The following is a 15,824-nucleotide window of genomic DNA, read 5'->3' on the forward strand; positions in this document are numbered from 1 at the left end:
AATATCTTATCGGTTCGGTTTAGTTTCGGATCAGAGGGCAAGAGGGCAAACCAAATTACCAAAATTAAGGGTGTGCACGGGTCAGGTCGGGTTTGGATTAAAACAGATCACCGACCCTGTCGGTTTATATGTCATAGTAACTGATCCGAACCGAAGTCTTGGACTTACCCGACCAGACCAATTTCCCACAAAACCGATGCAAACCGACTGTTTAATTGTTTAAAATTCCGAATTTTATACCAAAAAATTATAAACTCGCTCAATTCAGCAAGAAATCATATTCAAAGCACTCAATTATCAACAAGAAAGTTTTTTTGAACAAACTCAGTGATAAATTTCTACAAAGGAGAATATATAAAGCTTCTCATAAAGATTTAGAGAGAGAAAGAGAAAGAGAAATAAGAAAAGAAACTTGTTGTATTTAGATTTGCAACAACACTTTGTTATTTATTTCTAGACATGTATTTTTTTCAACAAAGAAACTCGTTTCGTTGTGGTGGTAGATCTAGGATTATTAGATTGTCATTTTTCCGACATAAAGGGTGTTTTCTTTGAAGACCGACCTGATGTGAATAAAAATATAATTTATAAGAAATAAGAGAAAAAAATTGAGAATCTATATTAATATGAGAACCGAAAAAACCGACCCAACCCGTTTATACTAATATGCAGAATCTAAAGTGTAACTGTGAATGTTTTCTTCTAACACTATAAAGAAAACTGTATTCTAACACTAGTATTTAGTGTTAGTGTTAGGATATATTTTTATTTATAGTTTAAGGTTTAGAATGGTGGAAGAGAAGAGAATATAAAAAAATAGAAGAGAAAGACCGAAAAAGTTGTAACAAGTGAAATTCACGTTAGTTTGGAAAATGGTGAACACAAAACAACTTTTGGAGCCAATGAAACATTTGTAATAGTTATTTTTGTTTTTTGAGTCTACGGTCCGGCAGTAACGAATACCTATATAAAGTTATAAACAGAGTACCGAACCGATCTAGTCGGTTGTTACGTATTTCAAACTGATCCGAACCGAATTTAATGGATAACCGACTCGTTTGACACGGTTCCGGCAGATTTTTGCACACCCCTGTCCAAAATCCAAACAGTTTTTTATCGGTTTGGTTCGGGGTCGATTATCGGGTTAGCGAAACAGAGCCCTAGACTGATGCTCCAGAAAATGATATTTTAAACCTCAGAGTGGTGGCGGTCCTCTTTAGTCACGAGACTTTCAAACTCTGAAGTATCAGGCATGGCTACAGATGATTGTTTAGCAGTGCAGGCAATCAGGCATCCAGATATAAATGCTTTTCTGGTGCAACTTATTTCAGTTCATGTAACAAAATTTTGTCCATGACCAAGTGAAACGGACCTAACATGCAGAGCTTCCGTTCAACACTGAACCATGCATGGTACGTGCTGCCATTTTGAAGATGGTGATAGAGTTGCAGGAATGCGATTCTAGTACGTGCTGACCAACAGTCTGCTGCCCTTTTTCATCGAGTCATTCACGGTGTATTATAGCTCATAATTACGTATTGGACAAATGATTTGGAGTTTACTCATAATTTTGATAAGATAAGATAGGATGGGATATAATGTACTATATATATATATATACATATTTCTTTTTAAACTTTAATTTTTTTAAGTTGCGTGTCTATAATTTGTCTAGCATACTAATAATTGCACCGTTCATAAATGTATTTGTTTGTTGATTAATATGTGAACAATGAATAATTTAATGCTAATTCATTAGACTTCACTAGATATATATTGCCATTATTGTAGCTTCCCAAACTCATCTTCAGCTGATACGTCAAAGTTTCTTCTTTGATATATCTTTCCATTTTTTTTCCAAGTAAACTGCTATGCACAATCTATCGTCTAGTTGTTAAGTGGCCAATATATGCTGGATTGCTAGTTGTTTGAACATTAGATAGTAACGTCGAAGATGAGAGTGGCAGTAATTGGAGCAGGAATTAGTGGACTAGTTTCGGCTTATGTTCTAGCTAAGGAGGGTGTTGATGTAGTGCTCTATGAAAAAGAGGACCATCTTGGTGGACATGCTAAAACTGTGACAATTGATGGTGTTGATTTAGATCTTGGCTTCATGGTCTTCAATCGTGTAAGTCATCAAGCACGTTTATTCTATGTAATGTAATGTGTTCACAATTTATATGCCGATTCCTTAACTGAAATGTTTTAATTTTGTTGGACAGTTTACAAGTCCAAATATGACGGAATTCTTTGAGAGTTTAGGAGTTGATATGGATACATCGGATATGTCATTCTCAGTGAGCTTAGACAATGGTCACGGCTATGAATGGGGGAACCGGAATGGTTTCTCTAGCATATTTGCACAGAAAACGAACTTGCTGAATCCATATTTCTATCAAATGGTCCGGGAGATAATCAAGTTCAAGGATGATGTACTCAGGTTACTCATATCAGCAGTCTTTTCTTGTTGTTTATATGATTAGGTACTCAAATTGTATTTATCACGTATTTGTTTTTGTTAAAAGTAACTTTTATGTATTTATATGTGAGCAGGTACCTAGAAGATCTTGAGAGCAACAACGAAGGTGATCAAAGTGAAACTTTGGGACATTTCATCAAGTCCCATGGCTACTCTGAATTATTTCGTAATGCTTACATTGTAAGATATATTGATGCATTGCACTCTTCCAGATTTAAAGTTTTTAACTATCTACTTTACTCTATAAACGGTATGCAACATTATTGTGTTACTAATCCATATCTGAAATCTTGTAGGTCCCGATGTGTGCATCAATCTGGCCTTCCCCTTCCGATGGAGTAACAGACTTTTCAGCTTATTCTGTTCTCTCATTTTGCCGCGACCACCACTTACTTCAGGTATATTTTTCTTGGAATCCATCGTCTTGTTCTGGTTTCTCCTGAAGTCCCATCCACCTGCCATTAGGCATCATTTGTTTACAATCTTAAAAATTTGTTTTGAATATGCAATATCTGTTACGTCCCAAGCATTTTCATCCAGCATAGCTGTATGTGGGAAGTAAACATTGTTCCAACTCTTTGACAATACCTACATTTTTCAGTTTTCGTGAGTATGATTAGCTCTCTCTTATATGGTACAGCTCTTTGGTCGGCCTCAATGGCTTACTGCAAAATTGGGCTCACATTCTTACGTCAATAAGGTGACTGTTTATACTTAAATTGCAGCAGTAGTGCTTTAGTACTCAAATAACTATGACCCTGTTCTGTAATTGTATTCCATAACAGGTTAGAGAGGAGCTGGAACAGAGAGGTTGTCTGATAAGAACAGGATATGCAGTAGAATCTGTTACCACATATAACGGAGGTACATCAACTTTAGACGTCATATCTCGTATAATTGGTATTCAATATAATCTGTGACAGGTTTACAACTGAGTTTTTGTACCCCTCCCTCTGCTCTCCAGGTTGTACTGTAGGAGGTCTAGATGGTGCACAAGAAATGTTTGATGCATGTATATTGGGTGTTCCAGCAGTAAATGCTTTGAGTATGTTGGGAAAACAAGCAACATACGAGGAAACAAGAACACTTGGTGCTTTCAAACATGTGTACAGGTAACTTCATTTCCTCAAACGGTATTAATTTGTTCTGAGAATGTTTCATGGTTTTGATCATGCAGTAGGACACGTAGACCTATATCTTACTGTTGTCTTTGGTTTGAATTATTTTTGTTTAGTTGGACATCAATAAACATAGATTACTACGTACCTAACAGATGTGGTTTTGAACCCTGGCACAACCATCTACTAGGAGCCTTTCCAGCGAAATTGAAAATTAGGAAATGTAGCTTCAAACAAAAGTTTTAACTAGATTGACTTTTTCTTGTCTTAAGCTGAACAATGGTACACAACAGAAATATCCGATTCTTCATCTTTATACATTATTGGATCTCGTATAGGTTGTTTGAGGACTGGCCAAGACAAGTTGTGTCCTACTAAGTGGAAAAGAGCTTATATGATTCGCTTCTTATATTCTCAAACTAGAAATGGGTTATTGGTGATTCTTTTTTTGCCTGAGAATTTGAGCTAAAGGTTTATGCTCTCTCTCAAGTCTAAATGCACATCTCCTGTATGATCTTCTGTTGCAGTGATATGTACCTTCACCGTGACAAAAGTCTTATGCCTAAAAATTCAATGGCGTGGAGTGCATGGAATTTTCTTGGAACCGTACGCAACAACTTTTGTGTGACATATTGGCTCAATGTGCTCCAGGTTTGTATGCACAATAATGTCTAAGTTCTATTTGGTAAAACATGCTTCCAAGACCAGCTTCTTCAAGAATTTATTGGCTAACAGTATCTTGACCTTTAACTACCAAAGCGTTGTAAATATTGGGCATCTTGCCCGTACAGCCTTAAATTACACTCTGTCTTTCCTTGTTATATATATTGGTAGTCTCAGGACTTCTATTGGACATGCTTCAGTTAATTCACACTTGAAATATATCCTATCTCTTAACCTAGAGAGGGTTAGTACTTAGAATTTAACAACTCTCGGCTTTATAGAATTATTTCAATTGATAATTTTGGCTTCTAACTTGCAGAATATTACTGAAACCAGTGAACCCTTTTTAGTCACTCTTAATCCACCTCATACACCCAATGATATCTTGTTCAAGTGGAGAACAAGTCATCCTGTCCCGTCCATTGCTACCTCAAAAGCGTCTCTTGAGCTCAATGATATCCAAGGGAAAAGAGGATTATGGTTTTGTAAAGCATACCGGGCAGGTGAGACTCTTTCCTTCGTCGGTGTTGTAAAGGATATATTGTGGATAACCTTTACATAAACAGAATTTGATTGAGATATGGAAATTGCTGCACTTCTATGAAGAAGTTGCCTACGTATCTGAGTCTAAGAAGATCAGAATCAATCCCAATCGTAGTTCATCCTCTTTATAGCTTGTTGACGACCTTTGGTGTTCCATATCAATGGGAGAATGCAACTGTAGGAATAATGAACACAATGTTGGCTATTGGAACGCTTGACTGTTATGAGCTGAGCTTTACTTGAATTGATTAGAGTATTTATTGTTAGAGTGCCTTTTGGACGTCCTGGAAATATGTCTTCTAAGTCCCTTGAGTGCAAGTCCTTAGTGTGTTGGACAGTAGGTCGCTTGAGTATAATTTGTTAGTGTATAGGTTGTTAAGTGAGATTTGGAGATGACACATGTTGTGTTTCGATTGGTGAAATGCCTGTACATTAGTGAATAGCAAACCAATACCATTAGCGAGGCACACTAGTAACAATAAAGGCTGGAAGAGAAGTCCAGATAGTGGCTTTACTTGCATGTCTCCCTAGCCGTTCCTTTGCATACCACTAGCGAGTATACAACTATACAAGAAAGTTGAAAGTCTGATTATTAGAAACTTAAGGCACCCGTTGCTTTGTAATATACTCGCATTTTTTTTTCCATTTCCTTAGAGACAATGGTTGGGTTGACATTACTAAACTTTCTCTACAGGATGTGGCTTCCACGAGGAGGGGTTAAAGGTAATTAAAACTGATTTTTCAGTTCATCTCATGGTAAATGTAAAAAATAAAAACTAGTCTTGTTACGCAGATATGGCCCTGGTACATAGTTCAGTTTTGAATTTTGAGCAGTCTATATGATTACATCCTATCTTAGAACGCAAAAGATCAGAGATGTCAATGCCTCCATATTTTCCACAGCTCTTGAATGTAACTGCCTAATTGGTTATAATGCAGGCAGGCATGGTTGCTGCACATAGTGTTCTTGGGAAGAGTTGTGTGCTTCTAGGAAACAGAAAGCACATGTTACCTTCTGTGACAGAAAAAGGAGCACGGATTTTTGTTACTAAGTTTCTTGAACGCTTTATTACTACAGGTCATTTAACGTAAGTCTACATTCTGGTAATACAGAATCCACTGTCATCAATTGTCTAAGATTTGCTAGCCTTCGAATGAACCAGGAATCTTTTATGCAATAGCGAGTTAATAATTGATGAGGAATTTTAACTTTTTTAGTTAATATGCAAACAATACCTCCTGCAAGATTTGAGGATGCCCAAACTCCAAAAAACATTTTGAGAGTTCTTTTAGGAATATGCAAACCATGTTGCGAGATATTGTGGGAGGTTTTATTTATTTGTCGCCGGACTTCTCTTGCGTCTAGACTTCGGCTAGGGTTTCACAAAGATAAAGTTGTGGCATTGTTAAGTCAATCCTCAAGACTTATATCTTGTCATCCTCTACATTATTAGCTTATCACCTCTTCACCTATGAGATGTATGTGAATATGTGATGCATGTACTTTTGCATATCCAGTTTGCTGGAGGACGGAGGTACAATTTTCTCCTTTCAAGGAGACAACATGAAGTGCCGTTTAGAAACTGTCTTGAGGGTTCACAATCTCCAGTTTTACTGGAAGGTGTGTCTGATTGATCTATATGCTTTATATATACAGAACATTACTCAGAAGCACCATTTTCGCTTTAACTGTTAGTATGGGAAAATTGGAAACAGGTAGCTACACATGCGGACTTAGGCATAGCTGATGCTTATGTCAATGGTGATTTTTCTTTTGTTGACAAAGAAGAGGGTTTGCTAAATTTATTTATGGTAAATGAGTTTACCCCTCCTTCACTTGTAATGTGAACTTGTACTAGAGAATTGTAGACCACTTTAATAATTTTAACTTCCAAGAAATTTCTTGCTAATTTTTGTCTGCAGATTTTCATAGCCAATAGGGATATAAAGGTTCCAGTTGGAAAGCGAAATAATAAAAGGTACTTTTCTAATAATCATAATGATGCAATACAACTTATGACAGATACGTATGTCGAGGCACTAATGACTTGGGACCAGTTGATTTTGATTGGAGATGACCAAATAATTAAAACCCACAGCGCTGTGGGCAACTCACTTTTAAGCCAAATTTTATCGTTTTGCCTTCCAAAATCGCGTTTTTGCCGTTTTAGGAAAGTTTTGTTTTTGCTTTAGATTTTGATTGGAGAGTCGTTTTTAATTCCATAAGTTGCCCTACTCTTTCTTTTGAAGAGTAGTTTCTAAATAAGTGGTTAGCTTGAAACTTTCCATTTTTGGAAAATTTTGTCCTTTTGTAGAATTAGGCTTTTGAGTCCTTTGTTTGAGTGTTTTGAGTCTTTTTCCTCGTTGTTAAGTTTTGTAGCCTATAAAATGCTTTATTGTAATGAAACAAGACAATTTCTGAGTTAATGATATTATTATTCAGAGTAGTGATTCTTTGTTTCATTGTTGTGAGTATTGAGTTCTATATTTGATCTATGGCCCTGCATGACATAAGCATGTGAAAAAGTTGGTTTAGAATTTTGACTTCTTCATTAGGAATATATTTGTTATGAGATTCGGTTGATCTAGATTTACCAACTGTTGGCTTCAGGGGTTGGTGGACACCATTGTTTTTCACGGCGGGGATCACATCAGCAAAATACTTCCTAAGACACATTTCTAAACAAAATACGATAACGCAAGCTCGCAGGAATATCTCCCGTCATTATGACCTGGTTTGTATTTTTGACACCAACCGACGTACCTTTTACTTATCTTAAGTTTAATCTGTTTTTTCTATATGTAGTTTTTGCATTTAAATATGAAGATAATTACATACTTCATATAGGCCAAAAAAAAAAAAAGACTCATTTCCTCCACTACTATAAACATACAACAGAACCTGTGTGTTGAAACTACAGAAGTTAGTGACTTGCCTTTAGCAGTTCCCGGTACATGTTACATTGTTACGTGTTTGTCCAACTTGTTTTGAAGTCAGACAACTAGAACAAAAAACGAATAGATCTCAAAAGATTGTAATCTTGTTAACATAACCTCGTCCTTTCTTTTAATATCATGATGATGGTTTTCCACTTTTCCTTGTTGTAATGATACAACTGACGATATTTTGTTCTATATAGTATATTTGGTGATAACTAGTCTGACTACTTAATCTTTTAATTTGTCTTTCTAGAGTAATGACCTATTTGGTCTGTTCATGGATGAAACAATGATGTATTCTGCTGCAATTTTTAAGGTAATTAACTCCTTCCTCCTAAAGCTTAAGTGTTTTATTAGCACATGTAAGACTCTTCTCTTTCACATATTGTTCAGTGGATGATTATATAAAATGATTTTCATGTGCAAACATTTGATAGTCAGAGAAGGAAGACTTAACAGTAGCACAGCTTAGGAAAATATCTCTGCTTATTGAAAAGGTGAGAAATATATAATAGTAGCATCTTCTATTTTTTGCGAGTAGCTCACTTAATTGCTTCTTACTTTGTTTATACTGTTTGAGCATATGTAGGCTAGAATCAGCAACAAACATGAAATTCTTGAGATGGGATGTGGCTGGGGAAGGCTGGCCATTGAAGTTGTGAAACAAACAGGATGCAAGTACACTGGCATCACCCTATCTGAAGAGCAACTAAAGTTTGCTGAAAGTAAAGTGAAAGAAGCAGGTCTTCAGGTCTCCTAATTTTTTGTTATATATATATATTCAATGCTAAATGGAGTAGGAGGTCTAGGAGGTCTCGCTGAAGTGGTATTTACAGTTATATGTATGAGTGAATTTATAAATGATGTATTTATGCATGTTAATTTCAACTTTCGATGGCTACTACTGTCAGGACCGCATAAGGTTTCTTCTATGTGACTATCGTGAATTACCCAAGTCTTCCAAATATGACAGGATTATATCTTGGTGAGTACCTTATAACCGTCATATCAGGGTTTAACTGTTGGATAATGTTCTTCCGATCAACTGATAATTTTGTTCACAGTGAGATGATTGAAGCAGTTGGTCATGAGTATATCGATGAATTCTTTGGATGTTGTGATTCAGTACTGGCAGAAGATGGTCTTCTTGTTTTACAGGTGACAATATTTACTTTAGGAAATTTTCAGAATTAAATCTTTTAAACGGAATACTATGAGTTTCGTTTGTTGATTAAGAGGTATGTAAGCTTGATTTGTTATGAGGTCCATTCAGTCTTAAGTGATAAGAACAAGATCAGAAGTGTCCCAAGAGTTCATGGAGTATCAAAATCCAACATGTGTCATCCTTTAAAAGAGTTTATGCAACATTCTGACACACATTCCGCTTATCACGTTCTTTATTTAAAGGATGAAAGAACTTCAGAACCGGATGGTGCATGATAGAAAATAAAAAATATGTTTTAGCTAATTAGGTTTAATATATCATATTATTCACACATAAAAAGGAGAAATGCAATGTTGAAGAATTTATAAAGATATAAAACAATGATCTTTACTTTGAAATTGTGATAGAGAACGTTGAAACTAAAACATGTTCTTTGGGAGAGAAATACTATTCCACCTATCGAGTCACAGGTATATTACAGGAATTAAATATTAAATGAAAATATTTTCATATAGTAAGGAAGAAGAAGAGGTCCCTACCGACATTGGGGTGTGAAAGCATGGGTAGCAAACATATCTTTCTTTCTAACTACTCATGGTTGATCTCAAATTATGTTTTTTCTGTCTTTTCTATGGAAATATAATAAAGTAACAGAATTCCATGTTTTTCCTTTGGTTCTCTTCTGGTGCTTTTCTACAGTTCACGGCAATACCAGATGCACGGTATGATGAGTATAGGCGGAGCTCTGATTTCATAAAGGAGTACATATTTCCTGGGGGACATCTTCCTTGTTTAAGTAGAGTAATTGCAGCTATGGCCACAACTAGACTCTGGTAAAGTGGACCTTTACTTTCTTAGATTTATATGACTTTTATGGTAGTTTGTTTTGGAAGCGTACCTGTGCTTTGAAGCATCTCACATGCAGTGTGGAGCACCTGGAAAATATTGGAATACATTATTACCAAACAATAAAGTATTGGAGAAAAGAGTTCATGGCAAAGCAGAGGTATGCACATATTCATTAAGTGGTCTTGTTTACTTGAACGGGATGACGAATCAGTATGTCCGGAAAATTGGAAGCTAGAGTCTCTACCTCATCTTCAGAGTGGTGGTTACTTTGTCATCTGATACATGCTTATGATACAAATGTTAAGTCCCACCTATGTTTATCCTTGGGACTCCTCTTGATACACACTAAATTCGGCCTGTCTACGAGTTTGAGTTTCAGACTAAATGGCGACTTAACATGGTACTTAAAAATTGGGCTGTCTCCCTGTTGGTGTTTCAGAGCCTGTGATACCTGCAACATACGTCCCACTTTCCCAAAATATGAAGTGGGGACAAGAATATAAGGCCATCAAACTCTTTTTTCAGTGTTATTGATATGTTGGTAGGACAAATGGAAAAAAAAATTGCGCCTCACAATTTCTTGCTTAGCATTGAATGCAGCGATTATTCATGTTGTGATAGTCAAGTTAGTTAGTGCCTAAGTATGACCTTAAAATGATAACAATGCGGTTATTAGCTCGGATGGTTCTCCTTTTACCTTGAACTAGAGTTATAACATTTGTTTATCAACAAAAGTGATTGGTCAGGGTTGATGAGGCCTACGGCCAGCCAATAGACACTTCTTTACCTAGTCCGTTCTGTTTTAACTTTCTAGGGAGGCATTCATATGTGACATCCCTATGAGACTAATGAACTACCTTGCAAAGGTCATATTTTCTTTGTTCATAACTTCACATAATCTATAGTTGAGAATAACACTTCATACCGTGTTTTGGTGTAAGAGTGTTATTACAAAGCAAAGCACTAAACATGTTAGAGGTGTTCATCTTGTTGCTAAAAAGGATAGTAACAGTCTACATGAATCATCTTGTTCATTCTTCCGATTATATGGCTTTGTTTTCCAGCTAAGTCTTAAATTCTTGTAACTTCTTTGTATCAGCAAAATCCTTATGTTAGGGTTCGATGAGAAATTTATTAGAACGTGGGAATATTATTTTGCTTACTGTGAAGCTGGGTTTAAAACACGTACGCTCTCGAGTCATCAGGTGTGCATACACATAACTAAATTTCGTTTTGGCATATTTACAGCGAGTGCTAGATTTCTTGCTAACGTTTGATTCCTTGTTTTGGTGTAGATTGTATTCTCACGTCCTGGAAACATTTCTGTGTTCAAAGATCCATACAAATCTATGCCTGCAGCATGATGTTTCTTCTTTTGAATTTGGAACTTGGCAAAAATATCTCTAACCTACCTTTTGTTCCATGTATCGTTTCTCCAGGGGTTGTTGTGCACTGTCAGGGGCGGCTCAAGCCATGTGGGGGCCTAAGCGAAATTCGAAAAGTGGTTTTCTACTATTGATTTCACTCACTTTTCTCTTGTTTATACCTCTAATATTTTCCTTACGCATCTATTGTGTGTGGACATTCTTATTATTATGCTGGGTACATACAAATAGTGCCCCAATAAATAAATAAATTGTTTCTTTTTCAGTTCATTGGTGAAGAACTATTTATTACTTGAGTATTCTTATTACTTTAGGAGAGTTGATGGGGAAAGTTGGATGGATTTGTTTATTGAAAATGTTTTTCAAATTAAAATACTTTCTTGTGTTAATTGCATTTTAAATTTTTTTCAAATCAACCATTTTATTTGGATAAGTTCATTTGATTAAATTACAAAAACTCAAAACTAAAAAAATATTAAAATGAAAAATGAAATCCCAATAAATTATCATCAGTGGGTTCTTAACTACTAAAAAAATATTAAAAATGAAATTGGGGGCTTTGGACTGCTGACCCCCTAAACAACTGCATATAGCAACATTCTTTCCCTTCATTGGTTGTAAGAGCCATGTGATTCCATTTGTTGTTTTAACTCTGTAAAGGTTACTAAACATCGTTAATTCATTTCAAAATGCACAGATTAGTAATAGAACATTGATTTATGGTTAAATGAATTTCTGAGTACGAAAACTAGGACATGGATCAGTAGGAAGCTGTAAATGCAGAAAATAACTGTTTGGCCAAGTTCACGTCGGTGAAAGTATAAAATGCTGTCCATGATCTACGCTACGAATGATTGACAACACTGCAATAGGATCTTCTTAGAGCATCATCAACGCGCTGCTAAAAAAATTGCAACACATCAACATTTTATATCGATCAAAATTGCTAAAATCACATTATGTAACTAAAAGGCTAAAATCACATTATGAACCTACGCATTTTGTCAAAATTTGTTGTTTCAATTTCGAGCGGCAAAATTTGTCTCGTGCCTAATGTAATTTTTAAAATTTTTATTATTTTTTTTTTATTCGGATCGGAAATCCAGCCGTTTTAATTTTTTATTAAAAAAAAATATCAAAATTTATGAACGGCAAAGCTTGATCCGTCCAACATTTGGACGGGAAAATTGTGAGTATTTTGATCGAGAATTTAACAATTGCTGAGATAGAAACAACAGTTTAGTAACGCGTTGGTGAACAAAATTGCCAGATAAATTGCTACCTGTCACATTAGCAATCGGAAATAATAGCGCGTTGATGATGCTATTACTTTGAATACACTTTCTGCTTCAATCAATACCCAGAGAGATTAGATAGAAAAAATAGTATGGCATTTTGAATAGTTGATGTCCATAGCCAACCAAAGATAATGTGCATACCCACTAACGGGCCAACGTGTACCGCCCAGACTCGAATGGTAGGGTACTTAATTGGTCGTATAAATCGTATTTGTTGTCACCTCGATCAAGTTGACCTGGTCAGTCATCGTTGTTGGGAATTGTAATATTTACATTTACGAATTTATCTCATGTGGCAAAATGCTGACATTACCAATATAGGCCCTAATAATAGAGGGCTACATAAGCGTTTTGAAGACATGTATAGAGAAAAGAAGAGACATAGAGACCCTTATATTTTGTGTCCTACAATACTGAACTTTAAAATTAACTTTAAATCTTGTATTAACTTTTAGTTATTGTGAAATTGGCATTGTGAAAGTGTAGATAGCCCAAGACCCATACGTAACATTTCATTGTGATCTAAATTTGGTACAAAAAGTTTAAAAACCAGACAACTTGTTCGGGTGAGATTTCAAACCTAGAATATTTCCCAATATATAAGCAATTTTGACCAGTTTCTCTGGTACCATTCAACTAAAATTATTATTACCCATTTTGATGTTATCTCGCAAAATGGATTGGGCCCTCTATAAATGTGATACAAATAGAGACAGTTTTAAATGATGGTAACTATAGGGCCAGTATAGAGTATTGGAAGTCCATTTTTGTATTGTTCTCTTAAATTTGAAGATAGAGGGCCATATCAAAGTCCCATTAGGGCATCTCCAATAGGGGGGTGTAAACCGTATAGAGTGGAAATTTTACACTCCAAATATCAAAAAATTCTCTCCAATGAGAGTGTTATACCGTAGGTAATAGTGTATTAGCTAATAGAGAGGATGGGGAATTCCCCCTCTCGTTATTAGTTAATAAAAATTCCCGGGCGACACTCTAACTTACGTCTGAGTGAAATAATTTTCGAACGTCACTTGGAGCAACGTCCCTTTCTAATTCTAAAGTAATTTTTTAACTCGGACCCCAGTTTAAATTAAAGAGGGACGTCACTTAAAGTGACGTTTGAGTTTAAAATATTTCTTTTTTTTACACTTTTCCATTGAGGAGTATAGAGAGTGAATATTTATAAACTCTACAATACTATACAATTAGAGGTGTAAAATCCTAATGGCACCTAGGTGGCGCCTATGTGGAGGTGTAATTTTACACTCTCCATTGGAGATGTCCTTAGTGACGTCCTAATATACAAATGATTATGGTTTACGATAGGATCGGGTCAAATTTCACTTCATTTGGACAATTGGACCTGCTTTATTGCTTGAAAGACTTTCTTTACAATACCATTGGTCGGTAAGATGAAATGACAGTCTAACAACTTTAAAGGGTTTGGTTCGATAAACAGTAGCTTATATCCCTGTTATACTCCTGTTTAGTTTCGATTATTACAATATTTGTTGAAAGGGAGGTATGTAATAACACAAGTGATAGGAGGATATAATTGGTATTTGATCAGTAAAATTTGATTTAGCATATTGCCCCTACGTTATCAACGAATAATGAAACTGCCATCTAACTATTTTAATTTATGAAACAACCCCTACGTTTTACGTAACTTACAGAATAGTCTCTATTATTTATGTTAATAAATTACAGCTCCTATGTTTAACATAAATTACATAACAGTCCTTATTATTTGTGTGAATTACTAAACAGTTCCTATACTTTACAATAAATTATATATCAGTCCATATATTTTATCTAAATTATGAATCTACTCCTATATTGTAAATTATGAAACTGCCTTCTCATTTTTTTTTTTAAATTTTTTTAGCACCAAATAAGAATGTAACAAGCGCATCGCGCCGTGTTGAATGCTAGTAAACTATAAGGAAAAAATAGGGTTTTTTCATTTTGGTCATAGCAATAATAGTGACATTAAAATTTGGTCCACAATTAATCGTTTATTACACTTTGGTCCGAAATTGCCGGTAAAATGCGTTGATTGTAAGTTGACTGAACGACCACGTCTATTCCGTCAATATATTTTCTAAAATGCTTATAATACTCTGCACATCGTATATGTGACCTATTTGAGGACCAAACTGCAAATATTGCTATTAAAAGTGTGACCAATTATTAAAAACTACACATAACATCATCTCATTCATTTAATCCAACGGTGGAGTTTAGATAGTTGATATTTTTTTCTTTAACACCGCTCCACCACCACCTCCACCTTCCATAACAATCTGAATCGCTACCACCACCACCATCCAAAAGCAATGGTTGCCATTAACACATTCAACTACCAATCAAAAACCCATTTATCACATTTTCAACTTACGATTTTCAAGTTTGTTGTTGATTTTTAATACTCAAATTTTTTTAGATTTTGGGTTAAGATAAGCGTTATTAAGATTTTTGTCTCATTCATTAGGGAGTTTAAGTTGAACTTTTAAATACCCAATCTTATTTTTTTTTAAAAATTCAAAGTGAATTTTTGTAGTCCTATAGTGTTTTAAATTTAATAGGACAAATGATTTTGATATTTGTATAAAGTTGAGAGAGCTAGATAACGGTGATTGTTGAATGGTGATGAATGAGGTGATAATTGAGTGGTGGAGGAGAAAGTGGTGGTGATTGTAGTGGTAATATATGAAAAAGATAAAATGTAAGTTTGAAACTTGGTTAGTTAAGATACATATGATGTAAAACAAGTCGTTGATTAAAAACAAATGATTAAATGATAACCAATGATTTTAAAGGTAAATATAGTATTATGAAATTTTAGATGGGCTGATGAGGCCAAAGTGTAATAAACGATTAATTGTGGACCAAACCCTAATATCACTATGACTAAATTGCAAAATACTAATTAAGTGATGGTTGATGATTTTAAGGATAAATGTGGTATTGTGAATTTTTTGATGGGCTAACAACAATTTTTGACCAAAGTAAAATAAACAAGTAATTGTGGATCAAACTCTAATATCACTATGACCAAAATACAAAAAACCCGAAAAAATAGTACTCAATTTCTATGGGAAAATTTTCATATGTTAGAAAAACGATATTCAAGTACAATTTCGTTGTTGGTTATGGATCATTTCTTCGGAATCATTCTTTCATTCCGGTCGAATTGAACAATTGGCATCTTTTCCAGTATTGAAAAATGATATATGTTATGGGTTACTGATTGAACCACGTGGCTGTACAACAAGTTGCCGCTAAACATCCAAAGATGTGGACGCACTACACTCGCTCACCATTCATGGATACGACAGTTTACAAACAGGTCACTGGCAGAGACATAAAAAAGATATATAT

General features: G+C 35.0%; 1 protein-coding gene across 3 annotated transcripts; it reads left to right on the forward strand.

Moving 5' to 3' along the window:
- Window positions 1-1,288: 1,288 nt before the first annotated feature.
- Window positions 1,289-11,412, forward strand: LOC147472592 (uncharacterized). Of its 3 annotated transcripts, none has more exons than XM_086588486.1 (24): window positions 1,289-1,412; window positions 1,980-2,128; window positions 2,223-2,440; window positions 2,554-2,659; window positions 2,776-2,877; window positions 3,120-3,179; window positions 3,265-3,343; window positions 3,444-3,591; window positions 4,125-4,248; window positions 4,580-4,763; window positions 5,498-5,526; window positions 5,743-5,891; window positions 6,322-6,424; window positions 6,520-6,615; window positions 6,727-6,782; window positions 7,415-7,538; window positions 7,997-8,059; window positions 8,181-8,240; window positions 8,333-8,494; window positions 8,655-8,728; window positions 8,808-8,901; window positions 9,608-9,741; window positions 9,834-9,914; window positions 11,197-11,412. In XM_086588486.1, exons 1-24 carry the CDS (start codon window positions 1,406-1,408, stop codon window positions 11,390-11,392), a joined length of 2,598 nt encoding a protein of 865 aa, XP_086444612.1. In that variant the 5' UTR covers window positions 1,289-1,405; the 3' UTR covers window positions 11,393-11,412. The 3 variants fall into 3 exon arrangements, with proteins under 3 accessions (XP_086444612.1, XP_086444613.1, XP_086444611.1); XM_086588487.1 differs by lacking the exon at window positions 1,289-1,412 and adding an exon at window positions 10,857-10,962 and having other exon boundaries at window positions 1,728-2,128; window positions 11,053-11,412; XM_086588485.1 differs by lacking the exon at window positions 1,289-1,412 and having other exon boundaries at window positions 1,728-2,128.
- Window positions 11,413-15,824: the final 4,412 nt, after the last annotated feature.

Source organism: Coptis chinensis, unplaced genomic scaffold (assembly GCF_015680905.1).
Source record: "Coptis chinensis isolate HL-2020 unplaced genomic scaffold, ASM1568090v1 utg984_pilon_pilon, whole genome shotgun sequence".
Taxonomy (NCBI): domain Eukaryota; kingdom Viridiplantae; phylum Streptophyta; class Magnoliopsida; order Ranunculales; family Ranunculaceae; genus Coptis; species Coptis chinensis.

Excerpts from the sequence above, each read along its gene's own strand:
- LOC147472592 (XM_086588485.1), top strand. The coding sequence starts at position 1,955 with ATGAGAGTGGCAGTAATTGGAGCAGGAATTAGTGGACTAGTTTCGGCT. Across the intron at positions 3,344-3,443 it reads TGTTACCACATATAACGGAG|GTTGTACTGTAGGAGGTCTA; the intron begins GTACATCAACTT and ends TCTGCTCTCCAG. Across the intron at positions 6,783-7,414 it reads GGAAAGCGAAATAATAAAAG|GGGTTGGTGGACACCATTGT; the intron begins GTACTTTTCTAA and ends TGTTGGCTTCAG.